Genomic DNA, 27,682 nt, shown 5'->3' on the forward strand with positions numbered 1-27,682 from the left:
GTGGAATTAATTCCACTCAGAAAAAGATACAATGTCTACATGAAATTGGGAAAGAAGAGTTTAGAAATTACAAACGCACTCGATTTTTTTCAAATTTGCTTGGTCTTTATGGGCTTTATTTCCTTGTAACCCACAAGATTGGCAGATGGAATTTCAGAGTGCATTTTCTGGCTCTTTTTTGAGATATGGAGAAGGAGAAAGGTATCAGTAGTGGACAAATCAAATATTTAATATGGAAAAAAAAGGAGCCAAGAAATTATGAGGTGAGTTTAACTACAATTCACAGAAAAATACTTAGGCAAATAATCAGACTGTGTTTAAGTGCCAGGAAGATAGCTTGGAGACAAGCAAATGAAACACATGTTTATCCAGAAGAGATTATGTCAAAGCAATCACAGTTTCTGATGAGAAAAGGTAACAGACCTTATGAACAGAGAAGAAGCAGATGATGATCTTAGTTTTTTACATTGTCTTATGAGTGAGCTGGGATTAATCTGTCTAAAGGAATCCACTGTATTTGGAGAATAGCTACCAGCAGTTCATTATTAAAACTGAAAAATGTACTGAGCAGAATTCTTCTCGATAATAACAGGTTAGGCCTCAATTTCCATTGCTATTAGATTGGGAGGTACAGGAAGTGTAGTGAAATAGGTAGCACTTCTTGCAGAATGGAAAAATTTTTTTAGAGAAGTGTTAGGTGAAGTTTACTAGTGAAAAGTAATAATTGTAATTTTCATGCAGGCTCTCGTGCAGTTATAACACAAGGAACAATCTACTGTGGGGAAAAACAAAACAAAACAAAATTTAGGGTTCTAGTACCCTAAATCACCATTGCATGTGAATTAGCAGTATTATGGTATAACAATAGTGAGTAACATGTCATGGAAGATACATCAACAGGAAATAATGTAACTTTCAAAATGTATGACAAAAATCTTCACTTTTGCCCAGCTTTAATTTGGTCTGAGCTGGAATATACCCATAGCTGTAGGCTAGTTGGAGAGAATCCACACTGGAACAATGATAACAATGCAAGGTCTTCGAAATAAAATGCAGGGAAAGAGTGAGTAGCTATGCTTATTTTCCTTCTAAAACAGAGCAGACTGAGGAGGAGCTTGTGTCCTTCTATGACACGGATACTGCTGTAACAAATAAAGGAAAAAAATCTCTGCTGCCCATGCTGGATAGGATAGGAAATAACAGTCTTAAATATCATAGAGATTTTGGTTAGAATCAAAGTAACCTTCCTAAAAGAAAAATAAAGGCTGAATGTTTGTCAAAAATAAAAGCTATGTTTCCCTGGCAATCAGTGTAGGGAGGGGTTTTCAGAAATGCTTAGGTAGCTTTTGGAAATTATATATGTGCAAGCTGGTACTGCCTTTAGAGACATCCCTACTGTAAAGGATGATCTCTTGGAGTTGCTTACAGCTTCCTGAGGCTGTGAATTGCTGTGAATTACATGATGCTGCTGTGAAGCATCAAGTGAGTACTAAGAGTAGTACAGGAGTCTATTAGTGAGATTGAATGAGCAACCAGGAAGGGGGATGAGATTGAGATTTCTATAGGATATGTTTAAAGGATTAGGAAGCAAAATGTTTGAATGTTTCCATCTTCACTGGAAATACCTATATTCCCCATATTTCACTACAGCTGTGAAAATTACTGTGAAAACCTTGGTGCTCTACCTTGCAAGTGTTTGTGGAATACATGGCTAAATGCAGAATACATGTTTTACATGCAGAATTGCAACATTTTATCCTCCTATTGCTTGAACATGTTTAGTTGACTCATGCATGGAAGAGACTGAATAAAGTGGAACACTTTGATTGTGCTCCTGTAGTTATCAGTAAGTAGGGGACACAAAGGAAAAAGAAGGGTTTGTTCCTCTTCCAGCTGAAAATATTGTGGCACTTAGAACCATTGAGCTGATTAGAAGAAATTATTTCTCCTTGCTTCTTGTGTGGAAAGAATGAATGCAGTTACTGATGCTGCTGTCCTAAGATTATTGTTAATCTTATCCCTGGAAGCACTCTGTGTTACAAGGAGGACTAACAGGAGCTGGCTTTGGAAAGAGCTCTTGCTGGCTGCTATCACTTCAGCAGAGAAAGCTGAAGCATATGTGTGGTCACAACCAATCTGTGTCAATATCCTGGGAAAACCTTGGATCGATGATCAAAGCATGAAACCAGTGCTCCTCTGTAGAATAACCTTTGCTTGAACTTCAGAAATTTTGATTTCAAGAGGTGATATGTGGCATAAGATTCAATTTCCTAGTTCTCCCTATCCCTTTATTTGAGCAATGCAAATTAAAAATCTTTTGGAAGTTTACTAGTGTCTCACTACCACTCTGGCATTATTTACTAATTAGCTCAGGACTGGTGCCTTTAAATGATTAACTATGTGTTTTTAAGTTAAATATTCTGCACTAAGGAATACTGAATGTATTTCAATTTTGTGAGAGTACCACTTGGTTCTTTAAAAGTGCTATATAGGCATGACCATTAATTCAGTTACTTCTTAATTTGCATTATTGATGCAAACAATCCTGGTTAGTTTTGTTAATCCCACAGAAAAAGCTAACCTGGATAGCCTGGCAGTATTTACCTGCACTTGTACCTTCTGGTTTTGTAGCTGACCTGTTGCAATAAGTCTATTTCTCATTATATTTACAACATCATAACTGTAACCCATGCTGCACTTTACATGTGTTTTCCCTTTTTCCTCTGTAGTTTGCTGATTGCTTTCAGGTTGGTTTTTTTGTTGTTGTTGTTAGTACCATATATACAGATTTTAAGATCATCTGAAATCCTCTTGCTGTCCTCCAAACAGCTGTGTAGCCTTCTCAGTGTCATCTGGAATTTTGCTTCTGCACCTTCTGTGCCAGGCCATTAATGAGATTATTGACTGGTATTAAGAGCAGGGCAGAGTCCATTACCATGTCCTCCCGGTCTGACAGTGCACTATTGATAACTGCTCTTGGAATATGGATTTCCAGCTTGGCTACTCCCACGTTATTGTAACCCAATCTCATCTCCATTCTCTAGTTTGTTGTAGGAATGTCATGGGAGACTGGGGCAGTCTCAGAGGTATTTCTCTAAAGTAAAGCAACACCTTGCCACTTTTTCTTTCACCATCCACAACTGCAGCTTCCTTTTGAAAAGAAAATTAGATTGGTTTAATTCAATTGATTTTTTTTCACCAAGCTACAGTCACTAGTATAGAGCTGTGAACTGTTCTTCATGTCTTTTCCTCTGCTCCTTTGTGTTTATTTCTTTTTCATGTGCTTTGAGTTGCTTTTGGTGAATTTAATATGTTTTGTTCAAAAAGAGATGCTAGGAGACCATAATATTAAAAAAAAACCATTAGTAAACTCCAATTACACTGTTCTAGATTGTTCCACCATAAAATGGACACTAATTTGTAAAATCCTATGATATGACACACAGCTGTGGCAGCTATTGTAAGGCTGGGGGAATGGTACAAATATCTAAATTTGTATCTCATACAGGTGTATTTGGCAAATTGTAATCCTCATAGTGTTAAACAGCTGAATTTTAGGTACAGAAATGCTGTTTCAGCAAGTTTATTGTAAAACTCATTAGCGTAACAATTTTAGACAGTTTTTCTTTAAATCAAGCTTCATGTTTAAAGTCTCAAAAGTTACTGAAGAAAGTTGCTGTGAAACTGGCAGCATGACCTTTCTATATGAGAAATTTCATGTTATAGTAGTCACAAAAAGAGCAAGCACATGCAAAATTCAGAAGCAAGTACCTAGAAGTTCAGATTTTTAATCATAAACTCCATGTCTGGTGTAGTAAAATGTTTAACATATTTAGGATGCAGATATTTAGTTTTCGTAAAAAATTTAGTCTTGTGTAAAATTGTGCTGAGGTCCATAACAGGGAAATACTTTTCTGAGTTAAAAAAAAAAAGAAAATGTTTTCCAAATTCAGCCAGAACTGTGCATGGTAATCTGTGGGAATCACAGTAGTTAAAAATACAGCCATCTGGATGTGTGGATCAGAAAGTTCTGTCTAATATCTGTGATCTGCTTCTTTTATAGCCAGCCATATTTGTGCTGAAAATGAAGCAAACAGATTCAATATCTGCTCCTTGTGTAGGTGTTTAAATAACAAATTTAGATTAAGTTATGGGAAAAAAAAGAAAATGTATTCCAAATTCAGTCAGAACTGTGCATGGTAATCTGTGGGAATCACAGTAGTTAAAAATACAGCCATCTGGATGTGTGGATCAGAAATCTGCTTCTTTTATAGCCAGCCATATTTGTACTGAAAATGAAACAAACAGATTCAATATATGCTCCTTGTGTAGGTGTTTAAATAACAAATTTAGATTAAGTTATGGACAAGTTTTCTGAAGTCCAAAGGAGAGGGAATGTAGTTATAAATGCAATTTTTTCCTCTTTTTCTGTCAAATTAAACTGAATTACCTAGTATATAAATATGTTCAATATATACCATTGAATATTTTTACTTAGATTCTACGAAAAAAGTAAAATAATCTTATAGATAGATAAAAAAAATATATTTAATACGTATATATATGTGTGTGTGTGTATGTCTGTACATATGTAAATAGAAAGAATAAGAGGATTTAAAGTGCTTTAGAGATGCAAGTTTTTATCCAATGAGACATACCATTGAATACTTTTACTTAGATTCTACGTGAAAAGTAAAATAATTTTATAGATAGATTAAAAATATATATTTTATATGTATATGTAAGGGTGTGTATGTGTGTATGTCTGTACATATGCAAATGGAGAGAATAAGAGGATTTAAAGTGCTTTAGAGATGCAAGTTTTTATCCAATGAGATACTGACTCTATAAAATCTATTTATTGATCAATAATGAATCAGGTCTTAATTGTGGTTATCATATGTTTCTTTAATATACTAAATAAGTATCTGGACTTTTTGTAATTCTCTTTGCTTAATTGTAAATTACTGAGAAGTTTAGTATTTTTCTCAAACTAGAAAATGTTTGAGGAATAATCACTTAGAACTGTAACAAAGTGGTTAAACATAAAGAAAATTTATTTCTTCATTAATTACCTTCAGAATTTTAATGGAAAAGCAGCCAAAATATTTTTCTTACAAGTTGGCAGAGTTTCAGGCAGCGTCTTGAGACAACTTCTTAGTTGACAATTTCTTAGTGAGAAATAACACACATATAGTGAATGGAGGTAAACTCATGGGTAGTGAGAAATTCTACTTCCCAGCAGTCTTGAAAATTATTTCATTGAAGTGTGATGAATAAGTGAAATTTGTATAATTACTTAGAACTGTAACGGAGTGGTTAAACATAAACAAAATTTATTTCTTCATTAATTACCTTCAGAATTTTAATGGAAAAGCAGCCAAAATATTTTTCTTACAAGTTGGCAGAGTTTCAGGCAGCGTCTTGTGACAATTTCTTAGTTGACAATTTCTTATTGAGAAATAACACACATATAGCAAATGGAGTAGTAAGTAATTATACTTCCCAACAGTCTTGAAAATTATTTCATTGAAGTGTGATGAAAAAATGAAATTTGAGTTAATTTAATAGATTAGTATATATTTCTTGAATGCCATTTAAGTCCCTAACAGAAGAAACAAAGTGTGGCAATATGAATAAAAGTCTAGACTTCCAATATGCATTTTATTATTCTGCTTGACAGGTTATATATAGACTTAATATTGCTTAACATGATTGTGAAATAATTTGATTTGAAAATTTGGTATCTTATAAATGTTTAATAGGATTAGGGATCTGTCATTCTTTCTAGACATCTTTGGAGATCATATAACTGCTTCAAAATGCATCAATCATTTTCTAAACAAAAGAAAAAAAAACATTTAATTGCATTAATGAAACAAAGTATCTAGTACTAATTTTTTTTTTGCATGGTGGCCTATATGAAAATAAATTACTACTACTAAAATGACATCCTGTTGATATTGCATGTTTGTAAAAAAAATCTTTTTAGTGAAATTTCCTTAGGAATCATTGTTTTCATGTGTTATATGGCAATTTTTGTTAGAGAAAATTGTACTTTATTCAGAATTTTATAAATATTTTAATAAGAATCCTGATATGGCAGACTTTTTTTTAAGTAAGTACTGAGTGTCAAATTTATGTTGATGCTGTCTGTGAGCTCCTTCTTCAGTTGTAGTGAAAAGCATGGCAGAACGACTGAAGTATTGCTTACCATAAGGATGCGTTGTCGCTTCCTTGTGGAAATGGTGGATTCCAACAGGGAAATTTCAGGAAGTAATTTCCAAACACAAGTCCTAAAACAAGAGTTTCAACAAATCATAGAGATGTTTTGGCTTTTTCTGTGAAATTTAAACAAAAGAATTGTGGGGCAGTTTTACCATTTCTGTACATGTGCTGAGTGTGGAAAATTTCAGAAGGGACTCACTCAGCAGAATTAGAAAAAGTGTGGAGGGAACCAAAAGTTTTAGTTGGAAAGGAACATCTCCAGAGGGAACAAACTTAAACTGACTAGAATCCTTTAGCTTGCAAAAAGAGATCCCTGAGAAAGAATGTGATGATCATGTAGGTCTATAGTACCTGGAAGGGTGCATAGTAGAGCAAGGAAGGAATGAACATTTACTGGGTTCCACAAAATGGCCATTGGGACCATCCACTGGAACTGCCAGGAATCAGTTTTAGTACAGCCAAAGGAAAACCTGTGCAGACAAAACTACAGACCTTATGCTTAATGATTTCACAAAGCAGAAGCATGGATTAGTACAGAACCATTTAGCTGTAAGAAGCTGACAGAATATCCATGCAGAGGCTGTACTTGCCCTGTGTTAGTCCAGTCCTTGTCACTGTTCCAGGTGAGATATTAAAGGATTTTTTATTCTGTCCTCTTGTACCTGGTCCTGCGTCTTCATGTGATGTTTGTGTGAAAACATTTACTAACTCATCCTCCTGCCATGCAAAACAAGCAAAAAGTGCATTCATTATTTTTTTAACATTTTCGTGTGTCCAGGAAGTTCTATTATTTCTAGAGTTGCACACGTGGGTCAGCATCTTCTGTCTTAGTGTCAGTCTGTGCATGTGATTTGAAGATTTTAAGGAAAAAGAAGACTCCACAAATACTGTTGAAGAGGACTGTTAAGGACTGGTGTTGCCAAATACATGAAGAATATTTCTTAACTTGATAAAAATGAATGTTTTGTGATCAGGTGTTTTTGCTGGTTTTAGGAGAAACTGTTTTCCTTTAACTAATGTTATAATTGTTACCCATATAAAGGCATTAAAATGGGCTCTAAATACAGCTCATTTCCAATGGCCACATACATCTGTTTGCACTCCCTTTTTCCATGGATAAATGTTAGCACATGGCCAAGAGAAGAAAATCACATAACAAAGAAACTCCTTTTGTAGAAATGTATCATAACGGTGACAGTGAAAAACTTTCTGAAAACTCATTTCTGGAGTAATGAAAAGCTTTATGAAAAGTTTCTAATAGTCAAACTAGTAGAAATTACAGGTAATTTTGAAGTTTCCAGCATATTGTTTCTGTGTAACCTAATGAAAACAATGTGGTCTAGAAAGCCAAATGCTTTCTGATCTTGAAAGAAACTAATGAATAGCTGTACAGATACATATTTAAAGAAGAAATAAAAGCATTGGCAACATATGTAATGAGCTTGTGTTTTAAGTGTTCAGAACCAGGGTATGGTTTCATATTTGTAGTGCGTGCTGCTATCAAATTAGTAGTCCTGTGGCTCTGCTTTTTCTTTGCTGGTTTCTGTGATTGTAAAAATTGTAGCAACTTCAGTGTTACTTTTTTTTTTTTTACAAACTTTATTTTTTACAGCATTTATCCTTGCTACATTCTTGTTCTTATGCAGTGAAATAATTTCAAATCTCTTTTTTATCAACTACTTGTCAAGCATTTGGTACAGAAGCATGTTTTTTACCCTAGTTAATTAAGGGGACTGTAAACAAAAAGATGTACAATTCAAAGCCAAGCAGTGTTTCACACAAGGATGGAGGTGATAATAGCTTAATTCCTGCTTGATCTTTCCTGTCTTTGCCCTGGCTACTTCGGCTTGACCTTGCCCACAATCTGATGACCTCCTCATTGCACTCAGCCATTTGGAAAGCTGCTCATGCCATAGCTGGCCCTGAGGGGCTATTTTGGAGACCACTGAGCCGTTGACCCATGGCAGGACTGAGTTTCAGATCTGATCTTCTGGCGTGGCTACATCCTCCACCCATGGTAGACAAAGCCACTGAGGCAGTCTGATTTTTTTTTTCCTTCCTTCCACTTCTCAAGTGGCCTGCAGCTTGCACTTGCTGGACCAATTTTACACCACTCATTTGCTATGAAATACACTTCCTGAAGCAATTACGTCTATTGATCTTTTCTTTACAAAGGAAGTAAATTCTCTAATTTAGTGGCTCCATTTTTCTAAATCCATCAAATTGCCTGATTTGTTGGGTGTATTTAAGTCTCAACATCAAGTTCCACAAAAAAAGAAAACAAACCAAAAAACCCAACCAACCAACCAAACAAAAAATCCAACAACCAAAAAAACCCACCCAACCAATCTACCTTTAAAATATAGGGCAGAAATATGTGTGTTACATCTTCATGGGATTTTTCTATTAAGTGTTATACCCGGATATTGCAGATATTTTTATGAAAGTGTATGAATAAGGTCCTAATCCCATTAACTTGGATAAATTTATGTATTACCTACTGTGTATTTTATAAAATGCATGACAACTTAGGAAGTTGCAGGTCTGTTTGCAAAACAAGGAAATAATCCACTTATCCAGGAGAAAATCCTTATGTGTTTGAGCATAATTTTCCTTCTTAGCATGTTATGTTCAGTTTGGCACTAGAACGTGTGTTTTTCTGCTTAATAATATTTTTGTTTAGCCATTATTATGACTTTGTTTTTCTGAGAAGACTTAGAAATCACAATTCCTGTACTGTTTTTCCTCAGCCATGGTAGCTGTGCCAGCAGAGGTGCCAGAGCAGGCCAGCCAGGGAGGTGTAAATGCTGAGTTCCAGTCTTGTTCAGCACAGGCCTGGAGCATCAAAAACATCACTTGTTTACAGCAGTGATGATCCTGACAAGGAATTTAGTGCAGACCTTGCAACCATGTGAAATCCCTGCCTTTTTTTCTCTTGTGTGTGAAATTTTGCGTGGTTCTTCCCTGTAATTTATAGACTGGACACGTAATTGAGTGAATGAACTTTATGTGAAAGAAAAATATTGCCTCTATTCAGCTCTGTGGGGGTTTTTTTGTTTGTTTGTTTTTTATGGAACATGTGGCATAACTCCAGGTATTGTGGAATGTACAAAAAAAAATATTTTTGGGCATTGAACAATCTTAGATAGCAGCCTAAATATTGGGTTCTTAGACCCTTTGCATTAGAGAGAATAAGACTATAACTGGGTTTCACACCTTCACAATTAATATCTGTGGTGCTGGTTTCACCCAACTGTAGATTGCCATTTGTGCATTATGCTTTAAAATGTGTGTTGCACTAAAATGTGAAAGAATCAGTTTTCCACAACTTTTTACCATCATTGATTGTCTGTACCTTTCCACTAAATATTATCTGTGCCATGTGATGTTCATTACTTTGGTTTTGTAAGTTTCTCAGTGCGTAATATGCAGCCAAAACCAATGTTCTGACATTTTAGTTTTACAGCCTGTTGTGTTTCAGTTCTTTGTCCTGTTAAAAGCATCCTAAGGAGTCATCATGTTTACAGGTTTGAATTTTAGAAAGTGCAGAAGGGGACTCTTCCAGGGAAGGAGGGAGATGACTGTGGAAGAATTTTATATATTCTCTTTGTTTAATTCCATCCTAATAATGACTTTTTTTAACATGACACAGTGCATCCTCTGACAGGATTCATAACATGGCATTGTTTTTCATTTATCTACAGGAATTGATTCCTGAATTTTATTACCTCCCAGAGATATTTGTCAACAGCAACAATTACAATCTGGGAGTGATGGATGATGGAACAGTGGTGTCTGATGTTGAACTTCCACCATGGGCCAAAACCCCAGAAGAATTTGTTCGCATAAACAGGCTGGTAAGATGGCTCTCTTCTATTGTCCAGTCATTTCTGTCTTGCAAGATTCTTCTGAAATAACTTGCATCTTTGCTGCCATATATATTTATAATTTACATAGAACTATGTCTGAAATGATATGAAGATCTAGATTTACAAATGTAGGAAGAAAAGAGGAATATAGTATTCTCAAAATAGTTTGAATGTGGTCTAAATGTACAGGAGATCTTACCCTTTTTTTATGTCAGCTCTTGTGGTTCTAAAGAGCTAATAAAATCATCACTTTACAGAAGGCTTGAAAAAGCTTGTTTAATCATCAAAATATTTTTGCCTTAAATGTGATTTTGAGGTTTCTTAATTTTAGTGTCCATATAACTCCAAAGAGGCATTTTCAATCTTCTGCCAGCTCTTCCATTTCTTCCATTAAATTGATATTTTCCAGAGCCCTTTTTACAAGAAAATAAAACTAAATTCTCCTTTGCCTGTTTTATTCTCAAACCCATGTGACTGTTCTTTTCCCTGTTTTGGGACATGCAGTTGTTAGCACTGCCTGTCTTCACTGTACTCGCTGGGCAGTGAGATGAATTACAGGATAGCTGTTACACTGTCACTGGTGGTGTTTCAGCACATTCTCAATAGCTGTGTCAGGCTCTTCTCAGAATGAAACAGTTCTGCATTGATGGCATTCTGAAAAAAACAACAGATTTTTTTCAAGATTTGCTATTTTCCTAGCAAATCTTGAAATAAAAGGCTGCAGTTTTCATGTGGTAGCCAGCTAACTGGGAAATACTGAATTAAGGCATGGAATCTCTCAAAAACCTTTCAGATACCAGGCTTATCAGGATAACATCCTGTTACTCCTAAGTTAGGAAATGGGAATGGAAAAAGTTCTGTTGTTGGTGGCACGTCACGCTTCATAACATTGGAGAATCTTTACATCAGAAGAACTCTGTGGTTCAGAAGTTAATGAGAATGTTTTACACTGCACTTTTACTGGTGGCCTGATACCATGGTTTTCAGAAATGCTGTGTGGCCTAGATTCCTGCGGGCAGTGGTAGATGCACCATAGTAATCACAAAGAATGTTGGGTGGATTTAGTGTTTTCCTTCATACATACATATGTGTAAATTTTATTTAAAGGAGATATGAAATACAGTAACGTTTAGCAGGACTACTTGGCAAACCATATTGAAACTCAGCTTTTGATCTCACAGTTGTGGTGACAGGTAGGGGAGGTAGGCTGACACCTCTGTGAGGCTGGCATTGCCGGTGCTTCAGAATAACCTGGGAAATGCAAAGCTGTGTTCTTGAGCAGACTTGTCAAAGGCACATGGTGGCCTTGATCTCTCATGACTCTGGGGTTTTAGATTTTGCATTAAAATATACTTTTATTCTATTAGTTACAGATCTGGCTTTCCCCACTGTGAAGTTAATCTCCCACTTCCTCATTGTCTAAGATGTTAGCTCTTAATTGTTTTTCCTCACTTCAAGCCATGGGCCAGGTTTTCTCACCCTCAACTCTCAGAATGCTCTGACCTATCATTCCATCATTCTTCCTTCATTTCCCAATCTGCTGCTCATGTCTGCCTTTCTTGGAGCTCTCTTTGATATCTCTTGCTTCTGCAATATTCTCAGTGTGAAATTTTACACAGTTTTCAAGTATTAATTGGACAGAAAAAAAATTGATTTTTTTAAGGCTTAAGCTAATTACAAAAGTAAGAAATAATTTATCAAGTGTTGGTATTAAAGCGTGCCAGACATCATCAAAATGATGTCCAGTGTCCTACCAAATGGGTAGGACCTACAGCTCTAGGTCCTTGATGCTGTTTCTGTAATTAGGACACCAAGTTTTTGTTGGTCTGGTAGCATTAAATTTAAACCTCTCTGCTGATGAATTACATTAGCTGCTTCTGTCTGACATAATTAAACTTATCCAGTGGTATAGGGCCTGGCTGGTGTGGATGGTGCCCTCTGTGATCTGCCACTTTTGCAGTGGATTAACACTGAGAAAATTACATGCAAATATTAAATTGCTCTTCCTTGTTAATACTTGGTGGATTGAATATCATCAGCATTAAATCAACATAGTTTCTTTTTCAAGAAGAATAGTTTAGGAAGAATGTTTAAAGCTCAGATCCACACTAATATGACCAAGAAAAGCTTGCTACAATGTGGCATGGGCTGATGTATTCAGCTAATATTTCCTTGCTGTCTCCTGACTCAGACAAAATAGGGATCACAGTATTCCAAGTGCTCATTTTGTAGGCTATGACACACAGATATTTTTTCCTCTTTGCATTTGAGTTTACTTATTTAAGTCCCCAGATCTTATACAACGATTGGAGCTCATGAAATGCATACTACTTTGATCTGTGACCTTTCTGTGGTGCTAATCGGGTTCCTGATATCATTATACCTTGCTCATTAATCATATTTCCTGCAGCCCGTCAGGCAGCCAGACAGCACAAGCCCCTGTTTGCAGCCGCGTGTTGGCAGGTTTCTGCTTTTCCAGATTATTACAGTGTGATACTTCAGCTTCTCATAACCAGACCCACATCAAGCTGTGTGCTACAATTAAAGTCAGATGGCCCTCAGGTTGAGCAGGGATATTCTGTTGCAGCTGTCTGTCTTTCTGGAACAGAGCAGCATGGGGAACAGATGATACGTAGGACAGTGCATAATAACAGCTTGTACAGTACTGGGTCAATAGCAAGGGTTCAGAGCATTAATTGACAGGCTGATAGCTGATTTAAAAGTGATTTCCAACCTATTTTTAATTCTATAAAGTGTGTATTTTAATTGAAATAGGTAGTTGCATTTTGTCTGTGTTTGCTCTGAGAGAAAAAGCAGAAAGGTGTATAATTAAAACTGGATTTTGATTGATGTAATGTTATCATGAGCTAAATGGTAGCATCAGGATGTCATTCTAAGCAATACAAAGAACTCCAAAGTGCATCTATTTCTTCTGCATATAGTTGGTATTTTGTGTTAGTCTGTGAAATACAATGTTTTGTTATAACATAACTCAATGGGGGGGGTAGGGTATTTTTCTCTGAGACAGTCTAGATTTTGACATAAAAGTGACTGTTTTTACCATTGTGAAACACTATTATATACCTCTAAAGCTCAGGCATGCTATGTTTAGTGCCATGAAATAACTGCTAAGACATCTGAAAATATTTTTCAGTTTATACAGGTGCAGTTAACAATAATTGTTGTCTAAATTCATCATTTTATAAATATGTGTGTAATAAGAATTACAGTATTAGTTTAATAAGAGTAAAACCCACAGGCTTTAAACCAGATAAAATTATAATTCCTCCCCCCAAGAAAACAGAAAAATCTCAAATGCAGCATGCTTTTTCATCCTTACTTTACTATTTCCAAATTGTAGTATCTTTAGCATTTAGTATGTGAGCAAAAGGGAGGATCCAAACTTCATCTGATACCTATTAAAAAATACCTAACGATTTTTGGTTCTCCCATGCTTCTGAAAGACTTACAGGAAATAGGAACGGGAAGTGAACTTGGGAGAATATAAAAAGATAGATGCTCAAATGTGGTTTGGATACAGAAGTCCTTAACAAAACCTCTAGCAGCAGTTGTCAGACACAGAAACAGATATAACCTTTAAAACTTAGATTTTTGTGGCATCTTTTCTTGGCTTCACAGTCTTAGTTATGTTAGGTGCTCTCCTTTAGAGTAGTTTTCTCTTTTAGAAATTTAATTTCATGTGCTGGACCTAAGGATAATTACTACATTGATGCTGATAGAAATTTTAAATGCCCTTTGTGTCATGCATGAAATAGTAGACATTTACTAAGACCAGGTGAAACCCAGGGAAAAGCCCTACACTTTCCACTGATAGTTAGAAATAGCTAAAAATCCCAATAAGGAAGTTCTGTTCTGCATGGTAAAGTAATCTATTTTGTCCTGTCATTGAAAGTTGGATGTCTAAATTGGGAAGAATTAATTTGAAACTATTAATCAACAGATAATAACTAAATTTCACACAGCTATGATGAGCCTCAGCTTTTTGAGAATTAGATTGCATCAATGATAATGAAGTCATTGAGGTCTGTCAAGACAGCTTTCCACAATATATCTCAATTGAAGTGTTTTAGTGTTTTATTGCAGAGTTAGTCCTTTCATGATTTGGGGTTTATCCATTTTCTTTAATCCTGGGGAAAATGAAGACAAATTAGAAAAGTGATGAGATTACTGTGCTGGACTGAAAGTTTTGAAATCCAATTTTCAAATAATTGAAAATGTAGTATTTGGAAGCTGGGATGCTTTCTGAAACAAATGAAATGCTTAAATACACAAAGATGATATACACAAAAGTAAATGTAGCAGAACCATGAAAAGCAAAATGGAAAGGAAGGGTAGGAAGTCATTTGTCCCACTACAAATTTTAGTGGAGCACAATGAATCAGTGTTAAGAATTGTCTAAGGTAAGAAAAATCTCCAGTGAGAATTAGAGGATCGTTATCAGTTGATATGGGGCATTACTTTTTAGCACAAGCAACTCCACCTTATACCAGGTGTATACAGTGAAAAAACAACATCTCCTGCCAACTATCACACAACAGTGTTCAGAAGTGCAGGTTTTGTGAGTTGGGTGAAAAAACAAAACTTGGTTTTGAAAAAAATATGTTACTTTCAGTCTCTTAAAACTATTGCTATTAGTTAAATATAGATACCGGGTTAGAGCCTGGAGCTTGGAATGTACTGGATTTTTTTCTGTGTTATCTTGGAAAAATCTCTTGGTGATATTTTTCCTGGTTCCATAGCTGTGTATTTGAAAATGTGTTACAGCACATCATACCATAATGTGAATTAAGGCTTGGAAGTGGAGATTACTAGTAATAGATTGCTAGATCATTAGTTGTGTATTCCTGATAATAGCTGACTCATTCAATATGTTAAAAACATTGGAGAGCAGAAAAAAGGGTAAAATGTAAACCAGGTTTAACCAGCAACATCAGAGCTGCAATCTGTGCAGCACCTACTTTGAGATTCTGGTCTTCATAGAATTGGATGTGGTCTTAAAAAGCTGGAATGCAGATGGAGCTGTGTACCCTGAGCAATGAAGGTGCTTTCACCAATCCAAGCTGATGTGGGATGTTCACAGAATTTGAGAATTTTGGTACCAGTTCTTTCAGACTCTTTCTGAACTGTTACTTCAATTTTTGTTTCTGATATTTGGTGATTTCTTGTAGCTTTTCTTTGAAGATTATAATCTATATACAAAACAAGATCTATAAAATATCCTCTGAATGGAGGATGTCTATTTAGCTCTACAAGTATTATAATTTTTATCAAACATCACTTTCATAAATTATTATAGAAAAGATATAAAAGTAATCTGCAAGTTTGCTTTTTCTGACAAATACTTTTATTTCTCTGCTATGAATGTGCATTATGCAATTAAAATAGCTATATGTTAATACAATTGAAATAGCTATATGTTTAAACAAAACTATTGCCAGTGAATATTAAAGCACCATGTTTTTTCAAGATGTAACTGTGAAAAAAGTTCTGTACAGGAGGTAAGGTTCCTTGTATCATGCAAAACAAACATTTTTATCCATAGAAGTCTCAGAAATGTAGCAGTCTAATTCTGACTGGAATAGTCAGGAATAGTATTCTTCAGCAAAGTTGGGCATGGAAGGTCCAGCCTGCTGGCATAGTGGATTTGATGTGTATAAAAGGTTGATGTTGTTTAATGCCTTTTTTTCCCCCACTCATCTGTGGAACCAAGGCAGTCCTGGGAAGCACAGGGGCTCCACGGTGCATGCACTCAGCAGGCAGAGGGGCACAGGTGGTCTCTTAAACAGCTGAAGGGAATGTGGGCTGGTGTGTGACTGAAGCAGCAGGATCCTCCTTTCCCAGAGAAGCGCCTCCATGACTGCAGTGTGCAGTCATAGTGGTTGTCTGGTTTTCCCTTTCAATTTCTCCATGTGGAATATCAGCACTGGCTTAAATCTGTCTGCTTTTGCATTTGGTGCATTGGTAAATTTGTGTTCCTGCGCCACTCAGGGTCATCTCCTGCCAGCTCAGCACACATGTGACAATTTCATCATCTGTGTTTGTGCAGGATGTTTTGCACTTTTATAATTACTTCCTAAAAGGTAGAACCGATGTTGTCCATGACATAGAAACATTTGTGTGCAGGCTAGAATAAAAGAAACCTGGGTAATTGTAAGCAGTCTTTTGATTTAATTATACAATGTACAGATGTGATTATTATAGTAGAAAGGTGGGGGAATGAGACTTCTTTACCCATTCTGAAGCATTTTATTCAGATCTGAAGATGAATGTAGAATAACCTTAGCAATGCAAGCATAACCACAAATAGGTGAAATTGGTGCAGGCAAAAACCTAATCTGTGGGTATTATGGAGGGAAAATTTTAAAAATCATTCAATACAAGACATTTTTGAAAAGTAAATATTTCTAAATGTATGTGATATATGGCCTATTAGAAAAGTTTCTGAAAATCTGTGAATAAAAATGTAGACTAATTTTTTTGTGTGTACAATTGTACAATTGACTGCCTGTGTAACTTATTTTTATTGAAGTGCCATCTAAAAAATACGGCCAGAAATTCATGTTTATTTAAATCCAGTTCTGTTGGAATAGTGGCTTTATTAATTTTCATATATGAATTTTTATTGATTTAATTTGTTAAGAAAACTACAATACAGAGAGAGTCAAATAAATTCAAGAATATGAGGGAAGTAATTTAAAGTGAACCCAAACTGTGCTTGTGAACTGAAGGTAGGAGTGGTGAAAGCATTCAGTTTGGGTTTCATAATACAGCAAAATAGGCTAATATTGGGATATGGGATTTGCATAATATATATGATGGAATACACTGGAGAGATGCATCTGTAGGACAAAGTTAATACATAATAAAATATATGTGATGATGGAGAGAAACTGTTTTTTTTGCATTTTCAATGAAAACGGTAACCTAGGTAGTGGATCATCATTTGTTAGTCAAAAGCATTGATCTATTTTCTATCCATTCCATCTTTGTAAATTGAAAGAAAAAGCAGAGTTTTTAAAATCTGTTGTTTCCATAACATTTCCTTCTTCACATTGTTTGCAATTCCTACCATCTCTTTAAACTGCATACAAGTTATTTTATTGAAATTACAACCAAACTCTGGACTTCAAGAATGTAAACAGTGTAAAATTATTTTTAAAAAGTCCACACATGCTTGCATTTCAGTAATTCCTGGGAGTGGGATAGATGCCAGTCTTCCTGAATGAAGAAAACTTAAAGGACTCATAGACAGTCTTTTTGTCTTTGCTATTGTGAAAAAAATAGTTAAAAAAGCAGGTACCAAAGTTTGCCACATTTCTTAATTCTAAAACTTCAAGGTCTTGAATAAGGTTAGCCTAATTCTCTCATTTAAAAAAAAAAAAAAAACAAAAAAACCAAAAAAACCCCCAAAAAACCAACCCATAACCTATCACATTCCAAAAATAGCTCTAATTAATTTCCAATTGTTAGGACACTATACACTTTACACACTTATGTATAATGTGTCTGTCTTAGTGAAGTCTGAAACTAAACAAGGTGAGAAGGAATAAAACTAAAACATATAAATATTTTAACTGACAGCAAAATTAAACAAGGAGATTTAACAGTAAGAAAAACCTAGATACTTGTATAAGGGTCAAAAGGAAACAAAGCCTAAACTAAAAGTATGGACTGTAAAGAGAGTGATGAGGTATATGGATTTTCTAATGAGGTAAGAGAATTTACCATAGAAAATATAAATATTAGAACATGGAGGAGAATGTTATGCAGCTGGGAAAGAATATAAAATGTTGAATAATAACACAATTTGAGTAGATACAGTTAAAAAAACCCCAAAAAACTAGAGTAGGTGTATTCGCTTTTATCTAAAAAGAAGATCATTAGAAGCAATTTAGACAATTAAATTTGCTTTCAGCTCTTTTGTTGTGTGATGCTGCAGAACTGGTGTTTGAAAGCGAGTCCATGGAGGACATTAAAGTTATTACTGTGTGAAATGAAGTGGGAAACAATTGTGCTGGAGCTACTGCTCCATTTAACAGGTGTTCACTAAATCTGTCTGTCTTCTCTTTGTCTGATCTGCAAATGCTGTGCCTGGACTGATGCTGCTGAAAATGTATCAAGAATTTTGAGTAACATGGAAAAATTGCTTCACAAGCTTAGTGATAAGGGAGGAAAAAAAAAGTTTGAAAGAGATGGCAGTTTTTTACTCTAATTACTGAAACTTACAGTCTGTGATTGGAAGTTGCCATGCAAAGAAATATCCAAGTTGTTCCTCCTATAAGGAGGTCAGGACTCACAATGTACTGGTGAGAGACCCAGTAGGATGCAGTGTTTGGTTTGTTTTTGTGTCTATTTATGGATCATATAGGAAAACATGCTGATAAATTTGAATTTGGTGGGTAGCTCAAAACAAAGTATTTGTAATAGAGTCAATGTAGAGAAGTTTCCAAGTGTTGGAAAGGAAGTGAGATTTTTGGTGATATTTGCATACATGGAGCTGGGGTTTTCAGCTGAAGAAGGGGAGGGGCTGAGGAAACCTGACCATCTGTGCCCTACATGGAAGGATACAAAAAGAAGTCAGCTGAGGCTTTGCTTTTGGGGTTTTTCCTGGCAAGACTCCACTCCTGGGATGAGGAAGAGTAATGTTAGTAAAGCCATCTGGGGTACAGAGAAAGCTTATGATGATGATATGGATGTAGGAGGAACTCTGGTATGAGGAAAGAGTTTCTTGTTCCTAGAAGAGAGGAGATAAGAAAGAGCATAAGAACACCTTACAGTATATATAATGTATAGTACTGAGAAGATGCATCAGGAAATGACACACTTTATTTCGTAACATGAGGACATAAAAGTTGTTCATGAAGTGATACATTTAACTTTGATACAGGGCAATATTTTTGAAAAAGTGTGTAATTAGAGTCAGTAATGTAACAACAATGCTCAGAAATCAGAGAGGGACATTTATCCAAATAAAAACATACTTTGTTATGTGGTACAAAACATGTAATATGAAATACAAGATCTTACATTCAGCAGTTAAGACAAGCTCAGAGAAATATATGACAGAAATAGTACCCCCCTGTTCTTGCTCTAATAAATACAAGTTTCTTTTTGTTAACCTTATTAAATTAATGATGTGTTAGTCATTAGAACAAATCTTTAGGCTTTATAGAAAGAAAAATCTGAAGACATGTTTCCAAAACTTAGGAGATGTATCTAAGGAGAGCTCCCCACCTCTTCTTCCTACCCCTCACAAATTTCCCCAACTGTGTCTTTGTTCAGGAACAGATGTTTGTGAAACCGTGCTTTAAACTGAAATAACATGAAAAAGCCTCATTTCTAAAAAAAGTTATTATTTTAGTGACCTGATTTACAAATTTTTCTCCCACTTATGGCACTTGCACAGCAAATGGCATAGTCAGCTGCGCTGCAGTGGAAGTACAAAATTCTCCAGTGGAAACCTCTGAAACTGTTTGCTCTGTTGAAGTTATCTCATTAAGCAGCAGCAAGCAGTGTGGGCTTGTGGAGCTGGCCAGGCTCTAGTTAGCCCTGTTCCTGGTCCCAGTTTGATGATAGCAGCCCTGTGCTCTGCAGGGAGTATCATGCTGCTGCCTGAAGAAAGGCAGTGTCAGGCTCCTGGTGATTATGTGCCTTTGCAAAAGCAGTGGGTGGAAACTGATGGAAAAGGTTGCTGCACCCCAGCCCATCTGCTCAGCATCAGCCTCCTGCTAGATGGTCCCTCACATCTGCCAGTTGTTACCCTTTAATTGGAAGTTCAGGTGTAGCCCTTCTGGTTTAAGGAGAGGCCAAACTATAGCCCATCAGTCAAGAAAAGAGAATGTACTTGGCAAAAAAAAAAAAAGCAGGTTTTTAACAATCTGGGTCATGCTCACATGAGTCATAAATGTACTGGGCACTTGGCTGCTTTTGTCAGATGGTGGGTCCACCCTTAAAGGACAGTGAATTTTTTTCTCAGTTTCCCTTTGTGAAGGAATTCGAGTAACCCCAGATCTCTTAGGTTGTGATTTTTATTCTCAGTCTTTATTAGTTAAAAGGCTGCTCCTGCTAGCTACAAAGTCTCCCTTTAAGTAAATACAAGCTGATCTATTGATCTGTATTAGTAACATTTGTGAGATACAGAGTCAACTACAGAACCAAATCCAATAAAGGGCCAGTTTTAATTTCCTTATTTCATTCTCAAATAGCCACGAATTGCTATACTCTGCAATTTAAACCAATACAATTGTTCTGCTTTTGAAGCATGAAGTAAAGGACTATTAGTAAAAACCAGCAGAGCTAGAGTTTCTCGTGCTTGTGCTCACCGGATCCTTTCCAGGTTGGTTTAAGTACTTAAAAGAATGTTTGGCTATCCAGGATCACTTTGGCTGGAACATGTTAGGGAGCTTTCACTTGCCAGTGTCTGTGGCAGATCTGAGGAATAGAATTTGGGAAGGGGGAAACTTTAATCAGCAACAGAGAGCAGGTGTATCTTCCATTAATGTAGCTGCTCTGTAGGAAGATAGTGGAAAGTATCTCTATAGAAAGGTAATATTTATAACTCAGAGAAAGCTCTAAAGCCAAGACAGCCTGGCTTACTTCTTTTTCAGAGGAATGTTCTCTAACACTAAAGTTTCAAAATAAGTGTCCAATACAAAAATTATATGAAATCTCAGCTTTTTTTCTTTTTTACATTCTGAAATATTACTTGCTATTTGGATTTTATTTAGATAGACTAGTATTGTTATTAAAAAGCATCAGCTTGTAAAGCAACATTAAAGATATTAATAATAGCAAAAGTATAACTGGCATTCAAATAGGTTATAAGCAGAAAAAATTCTGCATTGATAAAGTGGCAATATATATACTGTTGTGAGGTCCTTTGAGCTTGTCCTTATCCAAGTGGAAGGGATTTTTTTAAACTACAGTTAAATGTTGGACCTGATCCAAGTTAGTTGTTAGTGAGAATTGAACTGGGCTCATAAAAACATGAAAGGTTCAGCAGCATGCAAGTAGTTTAGAGGAAATGGATTTAAAATATTAGGAAATTAAAGTGGGTTTAGTTTTGCAATGTGTAGAATGAAAATAATGCTGGAAGCTTCATTTATAATGTTTATGTTTAATTAATAAAACCCCCAACATTCTCCATTGTTTAAAGGAAAAAAAGAATCCTACACACCAAAACAAAACCTATGTAATTGTTTTGAGGATGTTCGAAACCACACACTAGAATAAAAAGAGTGCAAAGTATCTTGTTTCTAAAAATCTCTAAAAAAATAAATTACAAATGTATAGCAGAAGAGTCCTTAAGGGCAGTGAAGCTTCCTAATTGTTACTGACATTATCTCTTGCCATCTGCTTTCTGAGGCAGAATAAGAACTTTGTAATGAGGATTAGGAGTGGAGCATGGTGAAAGCATGCTCCAGGAACTGCTGGAGTGTTGTCTGCTTTCATAATAAATCACAGGGATAACTGTTTTAACAACAGGCTTTTCATGATATATTTTGCCTAAAGTAATATAAATAACCTAAGAATTAAAATTTGCTGCATAATCTCAAAGATGTTTGACTTATATTAATTTACTTTATTAAGCCTTTCTCTAAGATACAAAAAGCATGTGAAACAGCCTTTACTGCATGGACTTGGATGTCTGCACTGTCAATATCCTCCCTTCAGACTGATGCAAGCCCATCATGCAGACACACCCTTGGGCTGTGTGTACACCAGAATTAAACTATGAGTAAAAGCCATTCCAAAGCTGCATACAAACTTAGCTCACATCCATTTTAAGCTCAGTTTTGCTGTCAGTGTGGACAGATCTAAGCTCTTAGCAGATTTTTGGCAGATTGTATTCCTTTCTGCCTTCCTTCTTGTTTGTTGAACTGTGCCCTGGTTGCAGTTTGCCCTGTGTGGATTAGTGCTTTAGAATAATTTTAGAAGAGAGCAACATATAGGTTTATTCTTTTGGGTTTGGTTGTTTCTCTCCCAAATATGGAGGGAAGTTCCTTTTGCATTGTTGTAACCATGGGTGACCACTTAATGAGAAATTCTGCTTTGTGCTGAGATTCCTCCCATGGGATGTGTCATCTAACCTGATTGTGACCCATTTATAGGCCCTTGTATACTCAAGGTGTAAACAGTGTGCTGACTTGTTTTTGCTACCATTTATGCAGGAGATTGACATGAGCTGGGCTGTGCACTTGAAATGAATAAATCCTGTGTACTCAGCATTGTTTTTGTTTCTGGCTACATCAGCACAGTCACATTAGCTCAGTTTTATTTCCAGTGCTTTAAATCCTGCTGATTTGGATTTGGTTTATGCACCCTTGTCCTGCAGCATATATAAACATTATCCTCGGTGTGGTTGGGCTGGTGATGGGCAGGCGTGCTCAGGGATCAGATAAAACCGCCTGGCAAGCTGGGTCTCACCAGATGGCCATCTCTGTTTTATGTCAGTTTTGTCACTTCCCTAACAAGAGCAAGTCCCAGTGCAGGAGCAAGGTAAGGAATGTATTCCATTGGTGTTCCCTGAAGTGAGCCATGGGGTTTCCTAGGGATGGATGCTTCTTCTGTAATCACACATCTCTGATGGAAACATTCCCCTTTTTCCTGCTCCTTTCATCGTGAGGTTTAGGATGTAACAAGAAGTGAGAGAGTAAGGAAGGAGAAAAACCAACTGAATTAGTCCCTAAAATTTATGTTTGTCAGGGATAGTTATAGACTGCAATGAAATGCCACATATTGGGGTTTTCCAGTCCAATGAGTGTTACATGAATAGTGGCAGTGGAGCTTGCTGGCAGAAAGCTGTGATACAGGCAGTAAAGCAGAGAATTTCACAAGAAATTAATGTGAAACTATACAGAGGAATCAACAAATATGGCCAGATATCTTCAGTTTTTCTGAGGGTTTTTTTTGTGTTGCTATCTGTAAATACAGAAATATCAGGGATATGGGTGGATTGATAAGCAGAGACAGCTCTACTGTCTCCAGTGGTTGCACGGAGATCCTGATTCAGGAACATAAAATCTATTTGATATCTTCCTGAAATGTTAGGTTCAGGTATGAAGTTTGTAGTGAGCTCTAATAACAGCTAGAAGATTAACACAACTTTGGTCTCCACAAAGGACTCAATCCGGAAGTATCTTTTCTAAAAAAAAAAGTGCAAAGTTTTTTTGGTAACAATAATGTATGGGAAGTGCAGGTGCTGCAGTTAATTTTAACAAGTAAATTCTGGACATAAACATTCAGATGGCATGAAAAGCTGGATTTTTATTCTCAGTAAAAACGTTTGTGTAACCTTACAAACAGAATGGCTTGTAGCTTTTCATATGTTTGATATGATGTGATAAACCTTGAGATTGATAAAAATAGTTTTTCATAGTTTAAAAACTAAAGCCACTGTGCTAAAATGTGGAACTTAATTTCTGGGTCACATGTGGCGTGGTTTTACTAGAAATACCTTCTGATTGTATTTGCTGCTAAGATGAATGTTGCTTCTGTTTTCATTGTCCTTCAAAATTCTATTTGGGATTTAAAACGTTAGAATCTGTGAAGTTAAAGTTCTTATTTTAAGGAGATAGTTGTACTTTTGTATTACCTTAATGTAAAATTGTAGTGGTCTTCATTAACAGAAAAGGTGACTGAAAGACATGGCATTTTTAATATGGTATTTGAGAGCAGAACTGCCCCTTTCACTTATCTGATCACTTCATGCATGTTAGCTTTCCATCTTTCAAGCAGTGGGCTGTAAGCAAATTTCAGGAATTTTTAATGTTCTTGGAGAAGGCTGTACATTTGTGACCCAAGGATTAGTAGATAGAGGGTAATACCTCTTAATTTGGGGTCATGAATGCTTGGCGGTCATGTGCTGACCTTATAATCATTACATGTCTGAATTCACATCCTTCAGTTGTTTGCTTTGCTAGCTGAAGGGCCTTCCCACAAAAGCAGCAATAGGAAAACATTAAGAAAGTGTATTTTGGTTGTGAATTCCCTCAGAATAGTAGTCCTACACCAACTACTGCTTTGGGATTTTTAATAAGATTGGAAACCAACTGCAGATTGAATAGAGACTGTTCACACACTATGTTGTACAATAAAGGACTCCTCTTTTTCCATCTTTAGAGGTTTGTGGAATAAGTTCCTGGACTTCTACTTCTTGAAAAACAAAATGAAACTCTACCTATTTCCATTGATATGTTGATGAATACATATCTCTTCAGCTAATGCCTCAATACAATAATGTCTAATGTCTAAATGATCACATGCTGTTGTTTTATGCTGACTTTATTCAGTCTAGAAGATGGACAGAACTCATTTAATGCATTGCTCTGCTCCTTCTCCATACTGCTACATTTATATAGCTTCAAACCTTATTTATTGCATGCTGTTTGAACTCTCTTCTAAAAAAAGCATCCTACATGGCCTTTTCTTTTGTATTCACTCAGTAGTATCTGAATCATCCACAGACATTACTAAGTTACCTTTACATGACCTTCATGTGATGAGGCAAAAGTATTATTTGTGTTTTATAAATGCACAGGAGACAAAAGATGCTTGCCTATCATCCCTGCTAAGTATGTGTCTATTTTGAAGGTATTAAGAGGTGGCATTTTTCAGACTATTAAGCATTCTTCAAATTTTGAAAGAAAAGATAAAATGTTGGTTTTAGTTTGGGTCAGTTCTCATTTGCTCTGCCATTCAGCCCAGCAGACAGTTATGTTTGTCTAACTGGGTGTCAAGAAGGAGAGTCTAGAAATGGTGTGACAGGGCAGAAACTGCTTAAGTCAATATTGCATGTGAAACCTCAGCAAATCTTGCCTGACCATGAAGTCTGTTGAAAATTATTATGGAACTCATCGCACTTTGAGAAACCCTTGTATCAAACTAGATATCGCTCAAAAACATAGATTGGTTAATGGGTAATTAGCATTGAATTAGATGGCAGTCCTGTAGCGGGGATAAAATCCATCTTTCCAGGAGAAGTTGAGTGTGATGCAAAAATCTTTTCTCTTTTAATACATTGAAGAATAACATAATCACGCTCTTTGTAGAGAATGAGACATTAAATTCTTTTTCATTGTTTAATGGGATCCCAATACCTAAAGATGGAGGAGCTCTGATAAAGATCTTACCAGTCTTTCCATGACACAAATAAATGGATTCTGGATTTTCAATATAATTTATTTTTTTCTTAATGTGAAGATGTGAAGGTACGGATTATTTTTATTTATGCCCAATATGATTATTTGGCATTCCATGAATAGACAGGAAGAGGAAAGTTTGTTCTGAAGACCAATGTGATAAGAAAGTGCATTACCAAAAAATTGACATATATATTTATACATATGTATATATATATATGTGTGTGTATATATATATATATATATATATATATATATATATATATATATATATATATATATATATATATATATATATATATATATATATATATATATATATATATATATATATATATATATATATATATATATATATATATATATATATATATATATATATATATATATATATATGTGTATATATATATATCCATCCATTTTATTGCTGAAGATTTTTTGCTCTTAGGTATGACTTTCTTTTAAACTAAGGTAAAGTATTCAATATACTTTTTCCCTAATTGGGGTAAATATACATGTAAACATATGTAGATATGGCTTGGTAGATTCTTTTTTTTCTCTTGCAGAATATGTGAGGCTGGTTTGTTTTGACAGAAAAAGGTGGAAAATAATTAATTACATGTTTTTAAAACCAGAAATTCCTTTTAGATATTAGTGGATAGTTGTTATGCAGTATCCTACATAAAGGATTTTTCCATAAAAATGTGGAATTTATCACTAAGAATAAGTAATATGCAACAAGGCAAAAGAGGGTACTCTGAGACTCATGCTGTCAGTGAGGTGTTTTCCTGGGTGAAATCTGATTTTATTGACTAGAAGTAGTCAGTCGGCTTCTGTTAACAGCCATAAGCACTGCCAGAGCAAGGAACTGAAAAAAGACAATGAATCTGCCAGACTGTCTACAGAGGTGAATGTTCCACCAGAAATCACATTACTCTGGAATTCCTGATTGTTTCAGACTTGCAGTTTTGTGGCGAAAACTCTTCACCTGCAGCAGTTAAGAGGTCAAAACTATTGTAAAAGTTCCAAGGTCTGCTTCTGTCACATAAGAAAATATCTATGGAAGTGACTTGCCAGCAGGTTTTTCTGAGACCCCATGAAATCTTCCCCATGAAATTGAGGGTACATTTTCCTGGGTAGCAAATTTCAGCTGAGTGACAGTAAGCCAAGACTTGGCTTAATTACCCTTTGTGGTCTCTTAGAAATATTCCACAGACCAAAGGCATCTGCAAACCACAGGTTGAGAACCACTGATTTAAGGAGGTAGCAGTAGTTAATTGTTCACGTGTCATTGTTAAAATGAGCATCCATTCAGTCTGGGGATGAACTGGCTTTTTGCTGTGACTGGTAATTATGGTTTTGTAGTGGCATAATTGCTAGTCTAATAAAGGTAGCTAAGGTTAACAACAGAGATAAGTAAATATCATCAAATTATTTCCTGCTTTTAATCCTGGTGAGATAGAAAATGTATTAAAAAATGCCAACAAACCTCCGAATTTGTGAGGTTTGCCCTGAAGGGGGGTGTTTGAGCTTTACTAATACGAGGCAGATCGCATGCCAGATAAGCCCTTGTAAACATAATTTTCAGGTGATAGTTTGCTTTCAGAGGATCATCCCATTAAAACATGTGCAGGGTTTTGGAGCAGAACTGTAGGAGCTTTTATTAACTGTCATAATTCTAAGGATTTTACTTGTTGATATTGAATGTGGACGTGTATGACATAATTGCTTTGGCTGGTTGAAAAATAGTGCCTATTGTAAATTGTGAATGAGTCTGTGGTCTGCAAAAACAGCTGTAATAAATTGTAAGGTATGTGTTGTGCAAGCTTATTTTCCAGAAAATTTTTGAGTTGTTTCAGCTCAGAAGCTGGTTTTGGGCAGGGGGGTGTGGGGGGGAAGCCTTTGAAAACATAAGCCTTTTCTGTTACTGAATAAAAATGAGTTTATGAAATTGGAGAGGAATATGTGGTTATGTGTGATAGCTTTATTGCCATAGCAAATGCTGAGAATGATTAAAAGATAAAAAGAAGAAGAGCAGGTAGATATAAGTACCTAGGAGGTACATCCCTAACTTCAGGTTTCCTGCTCCCATAGGTGGCATGCTGGCAGTGCCTCTGAGCACAGGCTAAATGCTGATTTGTCTGACATAATCCTGGATCTTGGAAACCAGCAGAATGGCAGAGAGCGTAGTGCCAGGCCCCTTGGTTAGAGAGTCACCATCCCCGGCACTGTGTAAGAAGGAGATTCAGTTTGATTAGTACAGCACGAGAAAGAAATCATTTTGCAGGTGAATATATCCAGCATTTGTGTCAAGGCTTGATTCTGCAGGAAGAAGAAGTGGTTCTCACGTCTGTAAGGATGTAGGGATGAGCCTCAGTCCCTCAGAAAGCTGCGGAGCACCCAGTCCCTTGGCAGCAGTTATGG

The 27,682-nt window shown here is 35.9% G+C and overlaps 1 protein-coding gene across 4 annotated transcripts in view; it reads left to right on the plus strand.

Moving 5' to 3' along the window:
- The window catches only part of LRBA (LPS responsive beige-like anchor protein), a 367,482-nt gene that overhangs the window by 267,047 nt on the left and 72,753 nt on the right, over nucleotides 1-27,682 (plus strand). For all 4 annotated transcript variants that reach the window (XM_039698441.1, XM_039698442.1, XM_039698444.1 and 1 more), the window contains exon 47: nucleotides 9,933-10,085. In XM_039698441.1, coding sequence (XP_039554375.1) covers nucleotides 9,933-10,085 — 153 coding nt within the window. The remainder of the gene's footprint in view (nucleotides 1-9,932; nucleotides 10,086-27,682) is intronic.

This window comes from Passer montanus, unplaced genomic scaffold, assembly GCF_014805655.1.
Source record: "Passer montanus isolate IOZ18808 unplaced genomic scaffold, ASM1480565v1 scaffold125, whole genome shotgun sequence".
Taxonomy (NCBI): domain Eukaryota; kingdom Metazoa; phylum Chordata; class Aves; order Passeriformes; family Passeridae; genus Passer; species Passer montanus.